Source organism: Mustela lutreola, chromosome 1 (assembly GCF_030435805.1).
Source record: "Mustela lutreola isolate mMusLut2 chromosome 1, mMusLut2.pri, whole genome shotgun sequence".
Classification (NCBI taxonomy): domain Eukaryota; kingdom Metazoa; phylum Chordata; class Mammalia; order Carnivora; family Mustelidae; genus Mustela; species Mustela lutreola.
In genome coordinates, this window is record NC_081290.1 from 15,182,977 (window position 1) to 15,210,217 (window position 27,241).

General features: G+C 33.8%; 1 protein-coding gene across 5 annotated transcripts in view; it reads left to right on the forward strand.

The window, feature by feature from the left end:
- EPHA5 (EPH receptor A5) overlaps positions 1-27,241 on the forward strand; it is a 350,197-nt gene that overhangs the window by 227,134 nt on the left and 95,822 nt on the right. For all 5 annotated transcript variants that reach the window (XM_059160233.1, XM_059160250.1, XM_059160224.1 and 2 more), the window contains one exon: positions 23,001-23,125. In XM_059160233.1, coding sequence (XP_059016216.1) covers positions 23,001-23,125 — 125 coding nt within the window. The remainder of the gene's footprint in view (positions 1-23,000; positions 23,126-27,241) is intronic.

Genomic DNA, 27,241 nt, shown 5'->3' on the forward strand with positions numbered 1-27,241 from the left:
GCACTGGGAGTTAGGGTATAGAATTGTAGAAGACTGGTCACTGTCTTCAAAAGCTAAGACTCTTATCTTGAGGCACTGGATTTGCACCAAAAAAAAATTAATAATAATAATAACAACAGCAATAAAAACTATCCTAGTTATAAAATCAGTGATATAGCATTAATCTGGTTTTTAACTCTTATTCCAGCTTTCTTTCCTGCTTTCACCCACAACACATACCCTTTATGCAAACATCACTGAGAGTGATATAACATTTTCTTTGCACTTAGTCATTGTGCTTGCATTCCCCTTAGTCCAAATAGTCCCTGCCCTTTTGTCTGATGGAAAAATTCCCATTTTAAGCTTCATTTAAATTCTTTCATAATATTCCTCAACTCCATATGGCCATTCACAGCTTTCTTTTTGTTTCCACAGGCTTCAGCTTACATTTTAGAATACAGATATGGGAGGACATTAAAATGAGATGAAAAAAAATATAGAATATAGACATATAAGTATGTATATATAAACACATAGATACATTCAAATTTACATTAATTTTATATTTTATATATAATTCCAAGGAGTAAATGGGCTTGATTAATTGATTAATTAATATAACTGATGTGGGTAATTCGCCTTAGAATGGGTTGAAAAGACAAATGTGATACAATAATATGATTCCAGTGGAGTATTTTGAGCTAATGTTATGATTATTCTTCATGGCCTCTGATCATTAACAGTTTATATATAAATCGATAGCATTTTGAATGTAAGCTTCATGAAAGAAAGAGACATGCTTATGATGTTCACTGCTGTTTTTCTAGCAATTAAAATAGTGCCTGGCACAAGGTAGCCTCTGAAAGTATTTAATTAAATGGAAGAATGATTCTACTACAGTGTTTAAGGAATGGATAAATACTGTTTTCAGTTCTGAAACCAGAGGATTTCATTTCTGAACCTTTTTAAAAGGACCCCGTATGAAGTCTTTGAGATTAGATAAGATACAACAAAAAAGAAAAAAGGAAATGGATGCTTAAATTTTAACTCTGTAAATCATGATTTTTTTAATATAGAGATTTTATTATTTTTATATATTTTTATTTATTTTTTATAAACATATAATGTATTTTTATCCCCAGGGGTACAGGTCTGTTAATCACCATGTTTACATACTTTACAGCACTCACTATAGCACATACCCTCCCGAATGTTCATAATCTTCCTCTCCCAACCCCCCTCCCCCCAGTAGCTCTCAGTTTGTTTTGTAAGATTAAGAGTCAATTATGGTATGTCTCCCTCCCAATCCCATCTTGTTTCATTTATTCTTCTCCTACCCACTTAACCCCCCATGTTGCATCTCCACTTCCTCATCTCAGAGAGACCATATGATAGTTGTCTTTCTCTGCTTGACTTATTTTGCTAAGCATGATACGCTCTAGTTCCATCCATGTTGTCGCAAATGGCAAGATTTCATTTCTTTTGATGGCTGCATAGTATTCCATTGTGTATATACACCACATCTTCTTGATCCATTCATCTGTTGATGGACATCTAGGTTCTTTCCATAGTTCGGCTATTGTGGACATTGCTGCTATAAACATTCGATTGCACGTGCCCCTTCAGATCACTACATTTGTATCTTTAGGGTAAATACCCAGTAGTGCAATTGCTGGGTCATAGTGTAGTTCTATTTTCAACATTTTGAGGAACCTCCATGCTGTTTTCCAGAGTGGCTGCACCAGCTTGCATTCCCACCAACAGTGTAGGAGGGTTCCCCTTTCTCCACATCCTTGCCAGCATCTGTCATTTCCTGACCTGTTAATTTTAGCCATTCTGACTGGTGTGAGGTGATATCTCATTGTGGTTTTGGTTTGTATTTCCCTGATGCCGAGTGATATGGAGCACTTTTTCATGTGTCTGTTGGCCATCTGGATGTCTTCTTTGCAGAAATGTCTGTTCATGTCCTCTGCCCATTTCTTGATTGGATTATTTGTTCTTTGGGTGTTGAGTTTGCTAAGTTCTTTATAGATTTTAGACACTAGCCCTTTATCTGATATGTCGTTTGCAAATATCTTCTCCCATTCTGTCAGTTGTCTTTTGATTTTGTTAACTGTTTCCTTTGCTGTGCAAAAGCTTTTGATCTTGATGAAATCCCAATAGTTCATTTTTGCCCTTGCTTCCCTTTCTTTTGGCGATGTTCATAGGAAGATGTTGCTGCAGCTGAGGTCAAAGAGGTTGCTGCCTGTGTTCTCCTCAAGGATTTTGATGGATTCCTTTCTCACATTGAGGTCCTTCATTCATTTTGAATCTATTTTCGTGTGTGATGTAAGGAAATGGTCCGATATTTTATTATTTTTATATTGCATTTAATATGACATAGAATTCCTTGACTTTTTGAGTTAGGTGAGAAAAATAAATTCCCAATTTCTGCTTTCACTACTTTTTGGCAGAATTTAAGCTGGATTCCAAATTCACTCTAGAATCCAATAAGGAATCCAGTTTCATAATAAGAAGTAACAGAGTTGAAATCCTATGAATGAATTTGTAGTTAGCACAATTGGTAATTTTGCTTCCTCATCAGAAATTTTGGTCAATCCTTAATTATAGATTTTTTTTTTTTAAAAAGTATTCTCAGTTGGTACTTCTAATGAAGTGCAATTAATTGTATTTTAATATTTGATAAAAATGAAAAGTCTTTTATTACTATTTATGGATTATACCAAATTTGATGTATTTTTTGAATGTGTTTTTCTTTTTCTTTTTTTTTAAGACTTTATTTATTTATTTGACAGAGAGAAATAACAAGAGAGGGAGACACATGGGGCACCTGGGTGGCTCAGTGGGTTAAAGCCTCTGCCTTCGGCTCAGGTCATGATCCCAGGGTCCTGGGATCGAGCCCCACATCGGGCTCTCTGCTCAGCAGAGAACCTGCTTCCTCCTCTCTCTCTCTGCCTGCCTCTCTGCCTACTTGTGATCTGTCTGTCAAATAAATAAATAAATAAAATCTTAAAAAAAAAGAGAGAGAGAGAGAGCGAGGGAGACACAGGTTTCCCACTGAGCAGGACCCCAATGCTGCCAGGCTTAATCCCAAGACCTGGGATCATGACCTGAGCCAAAGGCAGATGCTTATCTAGTGAGCCACCCAGGCGCCTCTGGTTGTATTTTTCGTAATGAAGAAACAGATATCTAATCTTACTGTTTAGTGGTACATACCCTGAGGGCCCTCTTGGAAAGTTTTCCCAGAACTTGTTAAGATGGATGGCCACCAAATACAATAAGAAATTGTTTCTGACTGGCAGAAAGTCAAAGGTTCTTTGTGAGAATTTATAAACCCAGAATGATAACTCTTCTTTACAACAATATGATGAGCTAAGTTTCTAGAATAAGTTTGAGAAAAAATGCCTTTGTAATGCATGGATAACGAGGGAGAGTGAAAATATTGCGGGTTTTTAAAAATATTTTTATCTTGTGCAGATATTCATGAAATGACACTTTTACTGTATTTAGACACACTTACAAGAATTAGCGCATCATTCATAAATTCCTGGCAATGAATACTGTAAAAAGAGATTTCTTTCCTCCCCTACCATGTTATTGTGATGGAAATATACAGATCAAAAGCCTGGTACCATTTACTCATGAGAGGATAAAAAGAAAAGAGATGAGTACTAAATTATGGGGAAAAACAACCTTAGGCATTATGTAATTGATCAAAAAGTCATTAAACTCTCCAAGTCCCAGTAGGTGCAAGTTAGTTATGGATAGATAATGTCATGTCTAAATAGCCAAAGTTAGTTATGGTTGTGGTAATTCCTATATTCAGATGATTTCATGCTGATTTAGCTGTTAAAATATGTACATTTAAAAATAGCTACAGTGCTGCTGAATCCAAGAATATTTTACTGAATTTTGTCCGTATTTTGAAATGAGAAATACTTAATTTTGTTTCAAATTAGTGAACTTCTGATCCGTATTTAGTGCAGATTCATCTTCGTTTTATCAAACTCTTTGGATTGTCCCATCGATACTTCCATCATTTTATGTGAGAATGATTCAATAATAAGGCAATAAGATATTGGATTGTCTAAGTACAGAAGAGTTTTAGAATAGAAGACAAAGGATATTGATTTAACATGAAAGTGCCTACAAGAAGCTGTATATCACTTTTGATTAGTTCCACTGTTTGGTGTTTGTTTATAGCACTACATTAGTAGACTTTGATAATAGTTGGGCAGAAAACAGAAACGTTTCTCCAAAGTATTAAATACTGTATCTGAAGAATACAAATAATTTTGTTAAAATTAATTGTATAGAGCCTCCAAATTTCCCTATTCTATTTCATCAGAACAACTCTTGCCTCAGAATGGCCTAGCTCCTATAACTATTGTTTGAATTAAGCAGCTCTCATCTAAAACAGCTGATTGTGTCTCACCAAATAGAACTTGTTCTTATATACAGTTATTACATAATTAACTATTGTTATCTTTCTTCACTGAGAGTACTATAGTGTCTACTGTCAGGTGAGGACATGTTTTAATTCAATTCCTTCAACATAATAAATGGTTAGGATCCAAGAGTTGAAAAATCATATTTAATTTTTTAAAAATTAGGTAATTTTCACTAATGCAGATATTTAATTGGACTGATGGTCGAGTCACATTACCATGTGTCTGGGCTTTTCTGATCAATTCGAGATGAGCTTTTCTTTTTCCTTCCAGTGCTTCATTTCTATGCTTACAGAATTTTTTTAAGTGTCAGAGAAAGTGGCAGGCATATTTTGTCCTAGCATTTTAATTTTACACAGAAAATGGTTCAGTCATTTGCTTTTAATGCTAAGATAGTGCCAGAGCTAGAACGGAAGCTCCCCTTATTCTCCTATCTGAGAATTTTAGCAAACATAAGAACTTGTCAGAAAACAAAGAGTAGAGAATAAAATAGCCTACATCTAGAAAAATGCTTGGGGATATTTCTAGAATGAGTCAATCTAATTAAATACCCCAATTCTCTCCTTATGGTCATGAGAGTCAGTACCATGGTGTGTAATATTTTGATTTTTTTTTTTCTACACTCTGAAAACCCTTTGAGGATGAAAAGGACCATATCAATGCTATTAGGGCTATTATGCCTTCAGGAATACTTCTTTGTCTAAATGCTACAAATATTATTCTTGGCCCATATGTGTGGTCTAAGCAATGTCACTGCTGCTTCTCTGTGCTGAGAGACCAACAATAGTAGATACAAATCGAGTACTGATCCCAAATACCTATGACACAAATCTTAAATTCTCAATGTCTGCAGGTTGGGATTTAATATGTGGTGATAAAGCATCATGAATGTTCATGAATTTGCCCAAGGTGTATATTTAGTTAATGAACAAGTGTTCATCAGGGTTTGGAAATTATAGGTGATTTGCCTTTACTTTTAAGTGTAAGGTAAATATTACTTTGTAAGGTAATATTGGCTGTTAATGGTAAATTCTTTTACCTATATATACCACAATTTGCTTACAAAGAAGGCAATGGAGAAAATTATAGGGACCCATATTTTTTGTATTTCCATTCATATATTTCATTTTAATTACTGTATCTTAATAAAGCATTGTGCTTGGTCGAAGCATTTTCTAGAAGAAATGGGAAAAATCACAAAAATTATTTCTGAACGGAGCATGCCCTGGGTTAGGTACTTCAGGGTCTTACAAAAATTAGTAATCATTTGGTTTCAACATCACAGTTTAATTCAAGGGGGAATTTTCTGCTTATTTCATTAGAATTTTTAAACAGTTGATGGAAGATTACAGTAATTTCTGTAGTAGGCAATGATGAATGGAAAAGTGATTTGGGGGTGACGCAAAAGAATGTATTTTTAAAATATTTGGTAAGGTTTCAAAGAGAATTAGATGAATTTTCAAGGGGGAAAAACCCTGCATAAATGAATTCAAATGAGATATTAAAGTCCTCTGTTTAAGTAACCCTATGGGAAGTATTTGGAAATGTGTACATAAAATATAATTTGATAGGTGCATTTAACAGTTCCATAACAGAGATGTGCTCATAAATATATGGCTTTAAAACATACTATAATGTGGAAAGGCAAAGCCTGTAAAGTGATACAGGTTGAACCCAAAAATATGGTGAAAATCAGAATATGTATACATGTGGTAGGTTGAATAATGGCTCCACAAAATGTTTATATCTTAGTTCCTGATATCTCTGAAAATGTTACCTTACATGCCAGAGGGAGCTTTGTGGATGTGCTTAAATTAAGGATTTTAAGATTGAAAGATTATGCTGTATGATTAGTGTGGGCCCAATGTAACTATAAGGGCCCTTATAAAAAGGAAACAATAGTTAGAGCTGGATAAAGATGTGTCTAAGGAGCCAGAGCCTGGAGTGGTGTGCTTGGAAGGTATAAAAGGGGGCTAGAGCCACAGAATGCCAATAGCTTCAAGAAACTAAAGAAGGCAGGGAATGATTTCCTTCTGAAAACTTGAGAAGGAACGCAGCCCTGTTTGATATCTTTTTTTTAACATCTTTTTCAAAAAATATTCTATTTATTTATTTGACAGACAGAGATCACAAGTAGGCTGAGAGGCAGGCAGAGAGAGGAGGAAGTAGGCTCCCCATGTGGGGAGCGCCCAATGTGGGGCTCATTCCCAGGACCCTGGGATCATGACCTGAGCCAAAGGCAGAGGCTTTAACCTACTGAGCCACCCAGGTGCCCTGCCCTGACTTTTAACATCTTTGAGAGAAAACATTTGTAGGGTTTTTTTGGCCACTAAGTATATGGTCGTTGTAGCAGTAATAAGAAAGTGATAAAATAGGATTTGTGGCAGGACTGTTTTAAAATATGTCTGTGTGTCTAGCTCTCCTAATGAATGAAATAAAAAATTATAGGCCTGTATTCTGGTGAAACTATGTTTAACATAACACATTTTAAGTCTATACCAAAGATACTGGTATGATCTTAGGACTGGGTTTCATGAAACAAAGTTCTAATAATTAGATAAGGCTTTTGAATATTTTGTTGTGTATATATTACTTTTTAACATGAAGCCCTTATGTCTGCATTCTACTGTTACAGAACAAGCAGTGTGTTTGTATTATTGATGTTATTTTTAAGGTCACCAAAATACAGAAAACTATATTAAAAATAAGTATCATGTAGTATTTTTGTGAATTAAAAAGAACATATTTGAGTCCTAAATTGTACCTAATATTTCTTTGTTTTGATTTAGGTTAGGTACTTAATTACATATGATGCTTTGAAATAAGTGGGTGAAATTATTTTATGTGTGTGTGTGTGTGTGCATGTATGAAATACACATATATGTAGATCTGTATACATATGGTATATCAATGTATATCATCTGTGTTTATATTATATATATGCATAATGAGATGCTTAGTAAAATCAATTCAAAGAAGGATGCTTCATTATATATAGAAGTAGCAGGTGAATTTCTTTAGAATTGGGCATATCTGGGTTTAAATCCTAACTCCACTGCTTATGAGCTGTGTGTATGGAAAACACAGATGCACTAAATATATTTACATATATATTTATGCGCTATATATTTACATATGAAGGCATGTGCACATGTACATTTACATATGTATTTGTGTGTCATATTATATATAGATTTATAAATTTATATACTATTTTTACCTACTTTCTCAAAAAATAAGATAGAGTCTGCTCTAAGCAGATATAACAGCAATAGTAGGAAATGGAAATTAATGGACTAACGGCAATGAATGAAGAAAAATGATGAAGTTTAACTGAAAGAACTCAACACAGCAATCTAGGGCTACTGAAGATAATTCTCAACCAGATTGTGTTAAATCTTCTGACTCTTGCTCTAAACAGGTGCAAATAAACCTTGCTTCCAGTATTTCTGGATGATTTTGCTGGATCACAAATTTCTCTGCCTTGTTTCACTTCTGTTATCTCTAGTGATTTTCTGCATTTACAAATGTGATATTATAACAGTCAATTATGTATAACCATGCCTTTGAAGAACACTTTAGAATTATATTTATTGTAATTCTTAGTAACTTTCACCTGCCCTAGTTCTTCCTTCTATTCACAAGAATTGGTTATTCTTGTCTCATTTTTATTCATAAGCTAGACTTGAACTTCTAATATAATTCATGAAGGGCCTTTTCAAGTTTACTCCTCTTTGGCTTTTAAATAAAAGCTAACATAAAAGTTAAAAATGGCGTTTGCCAGTCTTACGTACAGATTTTGAAAAACCAAGATTCTGTTATATTTTTAATAATGGTATTGCATCTTTACCACTTGTCCAAAATGTTTTGTAGAAGTTTCCTGTTTCATTGGCTTCTTGATTGATTGGATCTTTTTTTTTTTTTTTCTTGGTCACCTACATGTGCTTGTTCTCTTTCTAGTTACAGAGGATACAAAGACAAATGAGACCACTCACTGTACTCAAGAGTTATATAGTCTGGGAAGCAGGTAAATAGATTTGCAGAGGAATGGTTTCACTTTCTGTATCTGTGGTATATAATATTTCCCCCAAATAATTTATGTTTAATATCCCAGTTTTATGATCACTCACCAGGACATGGGTAATTATTGATTGTAGAAGTCCAAGTGACTAGTCTCCGACACATGTCAGTTTTTCAGTAATAATATGAAAGGAGGGAAGATGAGTGGAAAATTTCTAATACTAATCTTTTTCCCTCTAGGGCTCTCTTAAAAGACCCTGTGGCAGAGAAAGGGTGGGTGGTTTGAGTTTTGGGGAAAGGAATGTGCTGGGACAAAAAGGGAGAGATTTACATGAAACCTCCACATCTCTATTGTATGACTCCATGATGCAGACAGTGCTTGTGCTATTGTAATTCCTTGCAAGTTATCATGCATTTACTATAAAGTATCAACGTTTGTGAAATACATGCTTTTAAATATATATATAAGGTAGAGTATAGTCATGTCCATATGTATGATAATATTTGCCTTGAAGGGTTTAACTGGGCATTTCTGAGTTATGGAGAAGATTGAGTTGCACATGGCATGCACAGAATTGCTCAGAATCTGTGGTCCATCTTACCTGTGGTGAGGCACATGCAGAGCAGTCATTACAGAGGCACTACTAATGGTTGTGCGATCATGATTTATACTGGGGCTTTGTCCTAGAAGAAAATTTCCAGATTTCGTCAGTATGGGAGTATGTATAGGGAGTTCTCACACATTGAAATGCTCTCTTTCATATGTGTCATGGTAGACAAAATTGTTTTGAACCATTGCTTTACATTATGCAACTCAGAGTAGACACAGTTATCTGTGACCAAGTGGAACTTTTGTAAAATGTCTCATCTTGGCCAGAATTTCTGTGTTATTGATGGGTGGATGGATGGATGGATGAATTGTTTTTTTGGTAAACATAAACACAAACTACTGTTCCAGTGGAACAAAAATATACAAGCCTTATGTCATTGGAACTTCTGATGACAAACTTATAGTGTTGTATTTTGTTGGCTTTCAAAATTTCTGCATGATCCCTGTAAGTAAAAAATGGGCTTATGTGCAACTTGAATATTGGCTGAGATTTTCCACAACCTGGAGAATGTGTGAGTTTGATTCCCTAAAATTAGTCTCATGGTAAGAGCCAAGGAATTAAATATCTGATAATTTTACTAATTTGGAACAGAATATCTTGATTTGGCTTTCCTCTGGACTTCAAGTTTGACTAGCTGTAATCATTAATCTTGTATTTCTTGTAGTTATAGGCTGTCATGTTACTGCTAGAAATTATACTATTTAAAGATACTGTGATTGGAATGTTTATGAAATCAGCTGATAAGTACCACTGAGTTCTCTCTGGTTATTTTGTAGTCATAATGTTTAATTTTTCTGTTTGTTTGTTTCTACTGGCACAATTTCAGATTTTAAAGGCGTCTTGGCAGATGGTCTGAGAGAGGAGATACTTAGGGCCTTGAACTTTAGTGGTACACTAGGAATCTAAACTGTTTTTTTAAATAGTCAATAATAAATGGTAACTTATTATCATGATTCTTGTTGAATTAAATAATTCTTATTGTTTGCATAGCTATATAAAATTAAGACCAGAGGTAAGTGACAAAGAAAAAAAAATGAGTTATTTACATTTATGATGTGTTTATTTTGCTCCTGGAAAATGCTACATCAGACTAGATTGTGAAAATCTTGAAGTAATTGAGATTTGAATTCAAGTTTCCACTGTATGTCTTTATTACTGTTGGTGGATTATTCTGTGGTTAAGACCTTTTATAATGTGGATTTATAAGAAGAGATTATTTTTTATGAAAAATGAGCATGAGTTATAAGAGTATATTGACAGGGGTGTCTGGGTGGCTCAGTGGGTTATAGCCTCTGCCTTTGGCTCATGTCATGATTCCAGGGTCCTGGGATCGAGCCCCACATTGGGCTCTCTGCTCGGCAGGGAGCCTGCTTCCCCCTATCCCCCACCTGCCTTTCTGCCTACTTGTGATTTCTGTCTGTCAAATAAATAAATAAAATCTTTAAAAAAAAAGAGTATATTGTCCTAATTACTATTTATCCACCTATAAAACTTAATGTCATACCTTTAGTTGAGGTTTAATATGGATAAACAAGACTGAAAATTATATATCAGACTTATATTTCATTGAATATAATATAACTGAATAATACCATGCTGCTTAAAGTTTTCCAATGTGCTGCATTATTTACTAGATATAACTTCATTTTACTTTAAAAGGGTACTATAGAAATTATTGAAACTCTGTTTCTCATAAAATGGGTACTGTAATTATTGAGATTAAATAATCATTGACGTGAAGTCCACTTTGTATACTACAAATTCTATTAGATGGTAGTAAGCAATAAGTGGAAAACACATTGTATGATAATTTATTTGATGTGGGATTAATTTGGTTATCAGAGAGAGGCAAGTTGTCATTTTACACACTGTTATCTTTAATATTTGTTTTTGTAATTTGCATGATTGTTTTGGAAAGTGGTGACAATAAATGGCAATGCATAGTTCTCTATTTTTATTATTCCCATTTTTTTTCTAATTAACATCATTGTGAATATGACTTCAAAATGATATTTGAAGCATATGGTCTAATACTATGAAGTCTGATCGTGCCAAAAATGACTTCTTTGCAATTAAGTTGCTTTTCTTTACCACTGAAAACAATTAATTTTCAATATCTTACAATTTTCAAGTCTGGGGGAAAAAAAAACACAACAACAACAAAAATGCTCTACCTAATGGGACATTTTAGTTCATAGGTTCCTTTTTTTTTTTTTTTTTTTTTTTTTTAAAAAAAAAAGGATATCATGTCTCTAAAACCACTGACATTTAAGGCCAGGTTTTTGTGGAATGGTCTTTCAAATTTTCAATAAGATCATAGATCAAAAGATCCAGTCACAGGTTCTTAAAATGAAGTGATTGTAGGTTTTGTCTGAATGAGCAGATTGAATTTTTATTGGAGAAAGAAACCACTAAATATCCTCTTTCTTTAGAAGAGCATGGACAGCAGGTGTGCTGAAAAGGTACTGCTCTTATTTTACTTGTCCCATGGTATCAAATGATAATGTGGCGATACGTATATATTAATTATAGAATAAGCGTTTATATATGTACATATATGTATAATTTATATCCTCTATATAATATAGAATACAAGATATATGATATAACATTTAGTGGATGTGTATGTATTTCAAAATATCTGCCTTTTCCATTTTAACAACTTTAGATATTTTTTTAACTTTTGATATATTTATAATTTAATTCAACAGTATTTCTCACTTATTTAAAAAACTATAGTTACTACACTTATTTTCTTAGCTCTGAATAATAGATGTGTACTCTAAAACTGACGTAGTTTCTGCTCTTTTCAGGCATTGTAATCAGCACTATCCAAATATTAACTCAAATGCTCTAAACGCTCAGTTTGATGCATTTTTGTTATTTTGGGGAGAGCTCTAGTATGTTTGCAGTGTGCCAGCCTAATTATGGAAGTAGAAATGGCTCAAAGTGATCCACAGTGTGGACATTCCTGTCCAACAGATGGCACCAATACAAGATTGGGATCCAGCGGGAATTATGAAATAGCCTCATTTTATTTAACTTCAGGATGAATCAAGTTCAACAGATAATGGTCATACTTGCTCATGATAAGAGGATAGAAAATGATATGGTGTCAGTTTGTTAGTGATTAGCTTATCTAGTGTTCTTCCTATTTTACCTTCCTTCTATTTTTCGTGAATTTGTTGAAAATTTTGCTGTTTAGTTTTATTAAAATTGATTTTAAGTAGTGAATCTATTATAACTTACTGTACATTTGCAACGTTCCTTTATGTTGTACCATCAAAGTATGGTGCACTACAAAGGAAAAAAAAATCAAGTCCACAGAGACAGATTGTGGTCATTCATTTTCATAATATTTATTTCAGTCTACGCAAGGAACAAAGACATAATTACCCATTCTTAGAAGAAATTACTGGAGGCATGGAAGATTTGAAAGAGAGTCTAATTAGGAGAAAAATCATGGTATAGTCAACAAGGATGGAAGCAGTTACAAATTATAAGAAGTCATTTCAAACATACACAGACACAAACATGTACACTTTAGCAGCCTTATTGCTGTAAAACTGTTGTATAATAGACTGCACAGACAGCACACAATCTGATAAATTTTAATGTTTGTATACATCTATGAAGCATCACCACAAACAAGACGGTGAGCATATCTACTTCTCCCAAGTTTCCTCATGTCTTTTGGTAAGCCAGTTAAAAAAAAAAAAAAGCATACAATATGATTTCATTTATTTAACATTCTAAAAAATGCAAACAAATCTATTGCAACAGAAAGAAAATCATTGTCCATTTGCATTCTTATTCACCAAAGACTTTAAGGATCTTAAACAGACTGTTCTTTTTTTTTTTTTTTTTAAGATTTTATTTATTTGACAGATATAAATCACAAGTAGGCAGAGAGGCAGGCAGAAAGAAAGAAGCAGGCTCCCTGCCGAGCAGAGAACCCGATGCGGGGCTCGATCCCAGGACCCTGGGATCAGGACCTGAGCCAAAGGCAGAGGCTTTAACCCACTGAGCCACCCGGGCGCCCCTCCAGAGACTGTTCTAATTATTAACCAGGTCTAATGAAAAAGACACAAGAGTTTTCAGATTTTATGGAGATTACACTCCTGTTGGGCCTAACTAGATTCCATGTAAAATGAACAAACAAAACAGTTTACATAAACTACTACTGGATCAGGAAACTATCAAATATAAGAAGAATAATACCCAAATGAAGAAAGGCAAATACAGTTACAGGGACCAGGAGATAACAGTAACAGTGAGCTGAAGGCTCAAGACAACAGCAGTTCACAAGAGGTCAACACGGACCCAGCTTCTGACTTCAACTTATTAAGTTTATATAATTTTATTAAATGAATAATGAATCCCAGCATAGTTTACCTTTAGTCATTCCGAAACTTCACTAGTAAAATGATTCGATTAGAGACTATTCATTAAAAGTAGGGAATCCTTGGCCTGAGTCCGACAACTTGAGTCAGAATTTCCTGGAAAGAAACCTAATAATCTGTTTTTTCTTTTTTTAATTAAGATTATTTATTTATGTATTTATTTGACAGAGAAATAGAGAGCACAAATAGGCAGAGTGGCAGGCGGAGGGGGAGATAGAAGTAGGCTGTCTGCTGAGCAGGGAACCTAATGTAGGACTCGATCCCAGGACCCTGGGATCATGACCTGAGCCTAAGGCAGCTGCTTCACTGACTGAGCCACCCACATGCCCCAATAATCTGTATTTTTAGGAAAAACTGGCCCAGACCTGCCTGGATAACAAGCTCCTAAACATGGTGACTAGTGCATGGCAGAGAGAAGTGTTGGTTTCCAGCTGGTAGATAGTGATAACCCACCAGGTCACACTTGACCTTGGAATCAAATACTAGATACTGTATTTTTTTTAAAGTTGTGTGCAAAAAAAACTAATACATTATTCATGTGGAGGGACTTTTGTAGGAAAATGAAAGAAGTGCCATCTGAAGAAGTTTTAACACATTCATGGACTGTCACAGACTGAGGATTTCAATGTTGTCTTGTCTATTTTTCTCAAAGCTTTAAGACCCCAAATAGAGGTAAATAGGCCAAATGCATGAAGATATGTTATTTTTTAATTTAATTTTTGGAGATATATTATTTTTTAAATGCAAGTAACCAATACGTGATTCGACCTATAATGTATTTTTGTCTACATAAATAGGATTGGTTACAGTGATGGATGAATGGTATTTTTTTCTTCCATGTAACACAATTAAGTTTTATGTTTTCATCAACCTCTTTTAAAGACATTTTTATATACATTTTATATTAAGTGAACTATTAGTCATTTTAACACTTAAAAATTCAACACATTTTCATGCAATAAAAATCTATGATTATCAAGGAAGTTTACTTATAACTATTTATTACTGTGGATTCATGAAATTCACTAGACATAGAATAAAAACATCTTATCTCTATTGGTACTTGGGTTTTATTTAGAGCAGGGACAAGTTCAGAAAAGAGGCTACAAATAATTTTGATTCATGCATGTGGGAGGGCTTAAGTAGTTATGGAGAATCCATCATTGAAGTCTTCTTATACAATTGTCTGCTATTTTACAACTGATGTTATTATAAACAGTATTTTTTTGGGCATTCACCTTATACCTGGTATTATACATATGGAATCATATTTCAACCTTACAAAGAGATGAGTTTTATCACAATTGCTATTTAAATATAAAAAGGACATTCATAGAGCTTAAGTACCTAAATAGGGCCACACGGCTAGAAAATGGTTGGCTGTTAGAGGATTAGAAGTCGGTTTTATTTGACTTTAAAGCTATGTGTGTCGTGTCACTCTTTCCCATGTGGTGACAGTGTGCCTTAAACTAGGTTTCCATATTTGAAGAGTTAGGTTGGCATGCTTTACAATGATGTCACGGTTTTTTACATCATTGCTTGAGCTGTTGAGATGTTAGGAATTTCTATATTCTATCATTATCAATAAGTCAAACAGACATCGGTTAGCAATTCTTTAACCACTAGACATATATACTAGAATTGAACAATTAAGTAAATGAATGGCAGATGGAGTGCAAGTTTGCAGGTAAATAGTGTAATAGTGTGGAAGCAAGAACAACCTGTGTAGCAACTGGTTAGAGTTGGCAACATCAGTATATACTTACATTTGCTTTAATATACATATATATGTATATACATATGTATACATTTATAGATATACACAGGTTGATGTAAACACATTTATTTCCTAGCTTTGTAACAAAAGAAGAAGCAATGACACCCTTGTAAGAAGAAACACATCCAGATCTTGGTTTCTAAAACATTCTCTGATAAATGAAGCCAACACTCCTAGGAGAAATAACTGATTCTAGAATTGGGACAGTAATGCCAGAGAGTTTATAAAAAAAAAAAAAAAAAAAGAAAAGAAAAGAAAACTATTGCGGGGGTGTGAAGCAAACTAACAAACCCACACGGGTTTGATACGGGTATGTCAAAGAGACATAGGAGCTAACTGAAAGAGTAATCAATTGTCAAAGCTTTAACAATCTGAGTTACAAAATAAAGCATTAGATTTTATACCAAAATGTAAAAAAAAAAAAAAAAAATCTATGTGTCCATATTGGTATAAATATATGATTAGGGCCATCTGGGTGGCTCAGTAGGTTAAGCCTCTGCCTTCGACTCTGGTCATGATCTCAGGGTCCTAGGATTAAGCTCTGCACTGGGCTCTTTGCTCACCAGGGAGCTTGCTTCCTCTCTCTCTCTCTCTCTGCCTGCCTCTCTGCCTACTTGTGATCTCTCAGTAAAATAAATAAATAAAAATCTTTTAAAAATTCATGATTAAACAAACAAACAAAACAAATAAGGAAGAATGGGCAAATCTCCTATGCAGAATAAATAATTTATGCAAATACTCCCCCCGCAAAGAGGTGGAGTGTAACTCCTCACTCCTTAAATTCAAGCTGCACATAGTGACTTCCTCCCAGAGATTACAGGAAACTGGAAAAAAGAATAATTTTACAGTGGAGAAACCTGATTAACACTACTACCATCAGGCAAACAAGGTTAACCTAATAGTGATGTTATGCTGATAGTGTGTATCCTTAATATGACATAATGAAATGGAGTTTTACCCTTGTAGTCTTTACCCCAAAACTCATAACTCCAGTCTAATCATGAGAAAAACATCACATCAATAACAATTGAGAGATAGTCTAATACTTAACCAGTCAAAATGTCAAGATCACAAACTCAGACAGTCTGAGAAAGTATTACAACCGAGAGGGTCCTAAGATGTGTTGACTCTCCTGGTAATATGGTAGGCTGGATGCAATCTTGGGACAGATAAAGGGTAATAGGTAAAAACTAAGTAAGTGGACTTTAGATAATAATAATGTGTCAATATTTTCATTAATTGTGACGGATGTATTATATATGCTACTGTAAGATATTCCTAATAGGAGACACTAGGTGTGGGATATATGGGAACTTTTTATACTCTCTTCATAATCTTTCTCTAAGTGTAAAACTATTTTAAACTAAAAAAAAAAAAAAGGGTTGAGGGAACAGACACAAACATTAGCCTATGGGAATGGGAACTATTTCTAGGCTGACAGATGAGCATCTTGCATATTATACTGGTACTTAAAGATAATCTCCACTATAGAAGCTGTAATGCAGAAACAAATTTGGAATGTTTCCAACAACCCAAAATGTGAAATGCAGAATTTACATAAATTATTTTGTTCTAATCACAACTTGATTTCTTTAGTATTTTTGTGATTCCTGCCCTATGCCAGTAATGGTTGTATGATTTAACACCATCCAACAAAATTTCACAAGCAGTAATGCTCTAAGTCATCATTCTCATTTTGTTCCTGGCTCACTTAATAAAAGGTTCAGCGGGTAGAGTGAAAGGTATCAGTGGGGAAGATGACTAAGATAAATTAAACATGCCCTTGATGCTGACAAATCTGGTTACAGCTGTTTTAATGTGCATAATATCCGTAGAATACTTTACAAAAGTAAAGCACTGCCATTCACAATTTGTACATCATCATTACGTCCGTGGGAGCTGTCAGTGGTCCCACTTTCAACAGCTTTACCTAAATGAGGCAGAGATGGTCTTATCACAGAGGAATCATTTCAGTGCAGTTTGTTCCTGAAGGATTCTAACCTGAGTATGGTCTTCTCTCTCCATCCGGACCAAGCTTTAAAGAATACCTTTTAGGCTCTGAGAAAACTGAGTTTGGAAAACAATGTTTTTTGTTTTGTTTTGTTTTGTTTTAAATCAAGCAGTCTTTGAAAGCTACACAATTTCTGTTTAACTTTGATGGATGAAAGTAAATAACAAAGTATTCCACTTCAAACTGGTTATATATGTTAATATTTATTTGATAGCTTCACTTTGAAATGGTTAATTATTTTATTAAAACATTGAGGTTTTTTTTTTTTTTTAAGATTTTATTTATTTATTTGAGAGAGGGAGAGAGAGAGAGCATGAGTACAGCAGTGCTGGGGAGGGGTGGAGGCAGAGGGAGAAACAGATTCCCCGCTGAGCAGGGAGCCCAATGCAGGGCTCAATTCCAGGACCCCGGGATCAGGATCAGGATCATGACATGAGCCAAAAGCAGATGCCTAACTGAGCCACCCAGGTGCCCCAAAGGATTGTTTTAAAATAAAACACAAATCCCCAAATAAGATCCTATCCTATGCTTATGAAGCAAACTGTTTTGAATGATACATTATGTATTTCCCATTCATTCAGTCATGCATCCATTCAAAAAATATTTCTTAAGTTTTTAGATACCAAGTAATTTTCTGGTAATTTTTTTTTATAGTAGAGAACTAAACCAAATTAATCCCTACCTTCATGGAGCATACTTTTTTAAATTTTTTAAAAGATTTTATTTATTTATTTTTGAGAGAGAGAGAAATCACAAGCAGGCCGAGGCAAGCAGAAGGAGAGGGAGAAGCAGGCAGAAAGCCAGATATCGGGCTCAATCCCAGGATGCGGGGATCCTGACTGGAGCAAAAGGCAGACAGACACTTAACTGATTGAGCCACCCAGGTGTCCCTGGAGCATACATGTTAAATTCAGTTCATGAATAGAAAAGTGGCCCTACCATCAACTTGTTACTGTTTCTACTTGAGTATATTTGCTATGTTGCTACAGGTACTGTGAACTATGGGGCCCATAGCTTGCTCTTTCTTGTTTCCATGCCTTCTTGATGCTTTGTCCATAATGGCAAATATGAGATGACTTTCGCCTCACTAGGAAATCAATCGAAACTTTGACCCTATATCAAAATATGACTGTGAGAATTACCAGTCAATTACAATTTCCATACAGATAAACAAAATTCAATTTCAAGATAATTTTAGGCAATTTGGTTTTATATGCACATTGTGTGTTCTGTAGTATGCAGAAAATTCTGAGGAACTGGACATGTTTAAGAAAACAAGATAAAGCGAAACTATGAACCCTCTGGGCCTGAGTTTGACAAAACTCTGTGATTGAAAGAATAAAAGTACACATTGATATACCAAAGTCATTATCACCCTGTTGGTATATAAAACACTAGACAGCTAATTTTTCTCTCCTACAGGTCTTATCTGTTTTTATTTATTTTAATTTTATTAAAAGATATACTTGATCTTTGAATTTCATAGTTAATTTTGTTGACATTTAAAATAATTTTTATTTTAAAAGGCTTAAACCTTTTAAAAGATTTTGTATGTATTGCTTTGATTTTCACCATTCATTCCATACGTATTTATTGGACCCTCCTCTGTCTCAGGCATTGTTTTAGATGTAGGAATTCAGCAGTGAATAAAATAAACAATGTCCCAGTCCTCCTAAAAATTACATTCTACTTGAGAGGATCAAAAAAAGTAAATTTATATTCAGATATGTATATCAGGTAGTGCAAGAGCAAGAGTTAATTAGAAAAATAAAACCCCAAAGGAGCAGAGGACATGGTGAGCAGAAGTGGGGAAGGTGGGGGTTACCTCAGTCAGGGTGGACAGAAAACTACGGGAGAAGGAGAGACCCCAGAGAAGTCAGGGTGAGAAGCTTGTACCAAGATAGAATGATAGAATGATAAAATGCTTGTACAAAGGTCTTCGGCCAAAGTGTGTCTGAAGTTGCCTAAGAACAGAAAGCCAGGGCACAGTTAGCAGGAGATGAAGTGAGAAAAGATGCCAAGTGCCAGACATGTGGATCCTTGTATGTGATTCTGGATTTGTCTTCTACTCTAGAGTGAATAAATTTTATATATATATATATATATATATATATATATATATATACACGCACACACACATACACACACATATGCATATATAGACACACCTATATAATGCTATGTAATATATTATCTATATGTGTGATATATTATCTATATACATTCTACATATATAAATTATATATAATTAATATATATGTAATTTAATCTCATCACATGTTTGATACTGTTCAGTTAGGGCTATACACTACTCACTATCACTCATCTTTTCTACCTTATATGTGCATTATAATATACATAATATATACATATTATATAATATACATTATTACTCTCTCTAGACACACACACACACACACACCATCCACTAGTGCATGATGGTTTCTACTAATCAAAGCTAAAAATTACACAAATAAAGCTAATCTACATCAAGAAAAATATTAGTCAATACATATTTGTATTGTCAAACCCAGAATCGATACAAATCTCTACAAATTGACAAAACGGATGTTGAATCAAATATTCATATGTTTGAAATCCAGACACATTAAAATAGCACAGATTTTTTTCTATTTTCATCAAAAATTCATTCAATAGGCACTGACAGATAGCAATGAACATCATAAGTATTTGTGACTTCTAATAAAATACTTAGGAGAGCTGGAAATGAAAGAAAATGTTTCTTTTTTATTAAACAATAACTGACATGCAATATTATATTAGTTTCAGGTGCACAAGATAGTGAGTTAATATTTTTTATACATTACAAAATGATCACCATGATAGGTCGTTATCATCTGTCACCTTATGAAATTGCTGCCGTATTATTGATTCTATTCCCTATGCTGTACATTACATCTCTAGCTTATTTATTTTATAACTGTAAGTTGATACCTCTCAATCCCCTTCTCCTATTTCATCTGTCTCCCCCTCTCCCAGTTCTGGCAACAGCTAGTTTATTTTCAGTAACTGTGATTCTGTTTCTGTTTTGTTAGTTTGTTTTCGTTTTTTCAGCTCATAAGTGAAATTATATAGTACTTGTCTTTCTCTGTAAGACTTATTTCGCTTGGTATACTATGTATTAGATCCATCCATGTTGTCATAAGATTTAGTTGTTTTTGTTTTTGGTTTTTTTTTTTTTTTTTTTTTTTTTTTGTGTGTGTGTGTGTGTGTATGGCTAAGTAATATCCCCTTGTGTATATGTGTGGGTGGGTGAGTGTATGTCTACAGCTATAGAACAGATATATCACATAAGTATATACAGCATCTTTTATTTCTATTCATCTATTGATGGATACTTTGGTTCCTTCCATGTCTTGGCTATTATAAATAATCTGCAATGAACATAGGGGTATATATATCTTGTGAAATTAGTGTTTTCATTCTTTTTTGGAAAGATACCCAGAAGAGGAATTGCTAGATGTTATAGTAGTTTTATTTTTAATTTTTTGAGGAATCTCCATTTTGTTTTCATAGCAGCTGGACCAACTTATCCACCAACAGTGCTCAAGGGTTCCCTTTTGTTCACATCCTTGTCAACACTTGTTATTTCTTGTCTTTGTGATAATACTCACTCTGACAGGTGTGAGGCTGTCTCATTGTGGTTTTGATTTGCATTTTTCTGATGATTAGTGACACTGAGTATCTTTTCATATGCCTGTTGACAGGCATATCTATGTGTCCTCTTTGGAAAAATATTTACTCAGATCCTCTGCCCATTTTTTAAATCAGGTGTTTTTTTGTTATTGTTGTTGTTATTGAGTTGGATGAATTCTTTATACATTTTGATATCAACCTCTTATAAGATACATGGTTTTCAAGTATCTTCTATCATTCAGTATGTTGCCTTTTCATTTTGTCAACGATTTCCTTTACTGTGCAAAGATTAGTTTGATGCAGTCCTTTTCTTTTTTTTTTTAAATAGATTTTTGCTTTTGTTGTTTTTGCCAGAGAAGTCATATCTAAAAAAATATCACAAGAAGAGTGTCAAAGAGATTACTGTATTTCTCCTAAGAGATTTATGTTTCGAATCCTACATTCAAGTCTTTGATTCATTTTAAATTAATTTTTGTGTATAACATAAGAGGCCCATTTCATCCTTGCTCATGTGACCGTCCAATGTTCGGAACATTCCTTATGGAAAAAACTCTTTTCCCATTGTATGTTCTTCCTTCATTTATCATAAATTAACTGACCATATATCTGTGGGTTTATATCTGGACTTTCTATTCTATCCATTCCATAGATCTATGTGTCGGTTTTTCTTCCAATATCATACTGTTTTGAGTACTATAGCCTAGAAGTATAGTTTGAGATCAAGTAGTGTGATACTCCGACTTCTTTACTCTTTTTCAAGACTGCTTTGGCTATTTGGGTTTTTTTGTGATTCTGTACACACTTTAGGATTATTTGTTATAGTTATACAAACAATTTCATTAGTATTTTGGTAGGGTGTAGACTGAATTTGTAAATTGCTTTGGATGGTATAGACATTTAAAAAGTATTAATTCCTCCAACCCATGAGCATAGCATATCTTTCCATTTATTTGTGTTGTCTTTAATTTCTTTCTTCAGTGTCTATAGTTTAGAGAATACAGGTCTTTCACGTCTTTGGTTAAATTTATTCCTAGATATATATCCTTTCTAATGTATTTGTAAATGTGATTGCCCTTTTAATTTCTATTTCTGTTAGTTCATTATTAGTGTATAGAAACACAACAGATTTCTGTATATTAATTTTGTATCCTGCAACTTGACTAAAATAATTTATTAATTTTGGCAGCTTTTTTGGTAGAGTCTTTAGCTGTGTGTGTGTGTGTATATATATATATATATATATATGATTTTACATATATATATATGTTATATATGTTATCTGCAAAAATCATGTTATCTGCAAATAATGACGCTTTTATTTTCTTCCAATTTGGATGCTTTTATTTTTTTTTCTTGCCTAATTGCTGTGGCTAGGACTTCTAATATTATATTGTGGGACTGCACATTTTTTTCTTGTTCCTTAGAGGAAAAACTTTCAGATTAAGACAATGCTTATCTTATCTGCTGTTACTTTCAAGAAATACTGCAAGTTTAATAATATATTTTTGAAAGCAACCCCCACTATATTTAACTGATGATTTTATTAATGACTATAGCACCCACATGATTAAAAAATAAAGAGCCTATATGTTGTGTAGGCTCACATTTATGTATATGTATACATTTATGTATATGTATACATAAAACCACATTTTCATAACATATACATATGTATGTACATATTTATGTAAAATCATGTGTACTCGCATAATAGGATATATGTTATGCAGTGCCAATAACTTTAGAAACATGGACGATATATAAGGTCATCAGGAATGTCTTTATTCTGTAAGAAAAATAAGATAGTTCATTTATGTTTCTAAACTTCAGAGAGAAAATGTACACCTACGATTCTATATGACTATAGTTTTAAGAAAATTCTCAGGATACTTGATTTATATTTGTAAAACATTTTATAATCTCTAGAACTTTTTATTGTGTAAAGGAAAGTAAAATTGTTTTCAGGTTAAAATAAAATTTAATTGTTAATGTAGTTCTTGGTAAATTGTTAATGTAGTATTATGCTACATTATAGCTCATTGTAATTTCAGGGCTCTGTTAATCCTGCTACTCTTTATTTACACTATTTTGCAGCTCCCTCTCCAGTCACCAATGTGAAAAAGGGGAAGATTGCAAAAAACAGCATCTCTTTGTCTTGGCAAGAGCCAGATCGTCCAAATGGAATCATCCTAGAGTATGAAATCAAATATTTTGAAAAGGTAAGAGTAATAAGTTAAAGAATGCCCTTTTATCTTCTTCCGCTTCTTTTTCTTTTTTCACTTTAGCAACTGAAATTATCCAATTTTTAGAAAAATGTGTTGCAATTCTATGTGTAGATCAATGACAATTGATTCTGCAGTCATGATTATGGAGGCTAGAAATGTATAGGGAGCACTCTGTTCTGCTGCTGCCAAATAATTTTGCTGCCAGACTACTGCCATAGAGTCTAACATCAGCTTAACTAGGTTTCACAACATAGAACATTTTGAAATGTTGTAACTACTTCAGTTCTTGAACTTCAGGCCCATCTGCCCTGTACTATAAGGAAAAATACATATGGCTATAGCCATTAACCCTGCCTAATACCTATGCTCTTAAGGAGGTATGGGTAGATAAGATATGAATGTAAAGCATAATTTTAAAATCCATATAAAGAACCTGATACTGTATTATAAACTGTGTTTTATTTTCTTTTTAAGATTTTATTTATTTATTTGACAAAGAGAGAGAGGTCACCAGTAGGCAGAGAGGCAAGCAGAGAGAGAGGGGGAAGCAGGCTCCCTGCTGAGCAGAGAGCCCGATGTGGGTCTTGATCCCAGGACTCTGAGATCATGACTTGAGCCGAAGGCAAAGGCTTAACCCACCGAGCCACCCAGGTGCCCTATAAACTGCATTTTAAAATGAGAAGACATAAAAGCAAAAACGTACGCCTCCCATTTCCTACATTTTCTTAATTTCTTCTTTCTTAAGTTGTCTCTTAGGTCTACTCTTGCATGTTTTTCCATAGAAGTCCTGAGTTTTAAAGGCAGTAATTAGAAGTGCCTGGTTGGTGCCCGTAATTGGTTAAGCGACTGCCTTCAGCTCACGTCATGATCTCTGGGTCCTGGGATTGAGCCCCGCATCAGGCACCCTGCTCAGTGGGGAGCCTGATTCTCCTTCTTCCACTCTCCCCACTTGTGCTCTCTCTATCTCTCTGACAAATAAATAAATAAAATCTTTAAAAAAAAAATAAAGGCATCAATTATTCCTTTTTCTCTCTTCTGAATCCACAACCAAGTGAGCTATTGACAAAGAAATAAGACAGAAAATAAAGGTGAACTTAAATTTCTAAAGAGGAACTATAGTATATAGCTTAGATATGTAGTCACCATGGGTCTTCCTATACCTCCCACCTCCATTTTACTTTGATTTTTATACAGTCTGGATCTGAATGGCATACACTACTTAGAACAACAAAGCTTCCAATAGAGGAGATAAAGATAGACAAGTGCTCACTGGTGGATAGGAAACTCTGACTCAAGAGTATGATTCCTACTATGCAGCCGTCAAAAGAAATGAAATCTTGCCATTTGCGACGACGTGGATGGAACTAGAGGGTATCATGCTTAGGGAAATAAATCAAGCGGAGAAAGACAACTATCATATGATCTCCCTGATATGAGGAAGTGGTGATGCAACATGGGGGGTTTTAGGGGGTAGGAAAAGAATACATGAAACAAGATGGGATCGGGAGGGGGACAAACCATAAGTGACTCTTAATCTCACAAAACAAACTGAGGGTTGCTGGGGTTATGGACATTGGGGAGGGTATGTGCTATGGTGAGTGCTGTGAAGTGTGTAAACCTGGCGATTCACAGACGTGTACCCCTGAGTATAAAAATACATTATATGTTTATAAAACAAATAAAAATAAATTAAAAAATTTTGGAAAAAAAAAGTATGATTCCTATGAAAGTAGGAGCAGAAAACATTACAAACATATGCTCAATTGCTTTCCCTAAACTCATGGAGCCAACACTCTCTCTCTTAGAGTGAATAGTGAAGAGGATAAGAAGAAGTTAAAAACTTTGCAATCCCAGAGAAATTGTTCTTGTTAGCACGTTGGAAAAGAGAGAGAGAGGGATAAATGGTTCTCCTTGTACTGATGCAAAAATACCAGGAAAAATACTTATTTAAAAATTCAACATTTTGTGTATATGCATAGATGAAAGAGTTTAGGTAAATACATTGAAATACATTAAATAATGCATAGCATTATAGAGTTTTTTTTTCCCTAAAAATTGTTTCTTTTATTCATTGATTTAACAATTACCTGTGTGAAGATAATGATAATAAAACAGTAGTGGGTGGGGCAGGGGGACAGTAGAAATGTCTACATATCCTTTCTAGGTTTTGAATGCCTGTGTTAAGTTCTTTTTTTTTTTTTTTTAAAGATTTTATTTATTTATTCGACAGAGAGAAATCACAAGTAGGCAGAGAGGCAGGCAGAGAGAGAGAGAGGAGGAAGCAGGCTCCCTGCTGAGCAGAGAGCCCGATGCGGGACTCGATCCCAGGACCCCGAGATCATGACCCGAGCCGAAGGCAGCGGCTTAACCACTGAGCCACCCAGGCGCCCCCTTGTGTTAAGTTCTTATATTGATTTTATAAATAGGTAAAGAAATAGCAGATTATTACTTTTGAAGGATTACTCAGTAATCCTTTTAGGAATGACTTGCTGGTAGCATTACAAATAACTATTGAATCTTTAGGGAGCATAAATGAAGATACTTCTATTTCATAAAGAAAAATGTATTATCAAATATATTATTCACCAAGAATGTACTAATACAATATCTATGAGACAAAACTATGTTGGTATGGGGCACCTGGCTGGCTTAGTCAGTGGAGCATGCAACTCTTGGTCTCGGAGTTATGAGTTCAAGACCCGTGCTGGGTGTAGAGAATACTGAAAAATAAAATCTTAAAAAACCAAAAAACTATTTTGGAATATGGTTTACAGTATTTATTATAAAAAATATGACAAATTGAGTAAAATATTGTGTCATTCATATTCCCTTGTGTCATTCATATTCCCTTGATTCTTGTTTCTCTGGGAGTAGTACTCAAAACTGCATTTTAAATTCAAGAGCTCTACAATCTAAACACACCCTGTATCCAAAATAATTTGTTAAATCAAGGTTTACATCCTTATTCATTGTTTTATAAATTTTATTACTGTATACTAATGAAAAACAGGATATATATATATACATATGTGACATAGACTGATTTTTTTGTAAGTATTCTGAGTTTCAAATTTTTATTGTAATTAAAGTTGATTTCAAAAGAAGTTGAAATATATAATGACATTTAAAAATAATGATGTACTAGGGGTGCTGGCTGGCTTAGTCAGTGGAGCACACAACTCTTGATCTTAGGGTTGTGAGTTTGAGCCCCAAATTGGGCATTGACCTACTTTAAAAAAATAAATTAAAAAAAGGGAGTATCTAAAAAACTTTTGAATACTACTCACCAAAACTCTGTATTTGAATATATATTATAGATGAAATAAAGTTCAACAGCAAGAAGACTAAAATTTGATGTCTTTTTTTTTTTTTTTTTTTTTTGGTATGGTTTTCTTCCCCCAAAGCAACTAGCTGGACCAAAGGACCAAATGTCTGGTTTCTTTTTTGTTTCTAACGAATTATCCTATTTTTTTCCCCTTATGAGTAATCTTTCATTGATTTTACTGTTACCAGCATGTGCGTGAATCTCATATGCATAATACTCAATAAAAGCAAGGATTTATAATTTTTTCTTTAAGTGAAACAGTTTTTCAACAAATGATAGGCAAAGTCCTTTTCTCTTAATAATCCTTCTAATGAATTTTAATCATATTGTGGAATTATTTCCTTCATAGTTCAATTTTTTCAAATTATACTTATTTCATGAAAATTTAGCTTTATATTTAATATCTTACATTCAATGCTATGTTATACACTCTATTATTTTTATAACTCAGCCTAAGAAAAAAATAACTTAAGAAATTATTTCTATATAGCCTTAGTAAATGTAGAGTAATTTGTTCATTTACATTCCTAAAAAGCAGCAAAACCTTTATATATTATTTGGGGGAAGTTATTAACTTCTCTTAGTCAGTGTTTTCCTTTTTACAGCGAAAATATTAACTCCAAGAACTTTTTGCCAAGCACAATTATTGAGCATACCAATAAAAGACATGAAAGGTTTTTTTTTTTTTTCCTTTAATATTTTCTGGAAAAAAAAAAAAAAAAGAAAAAGAAGAAGAAAAAGATAATGAGCTCTTATAGCATGTATTGAGGTGGGGGTCCTGATCG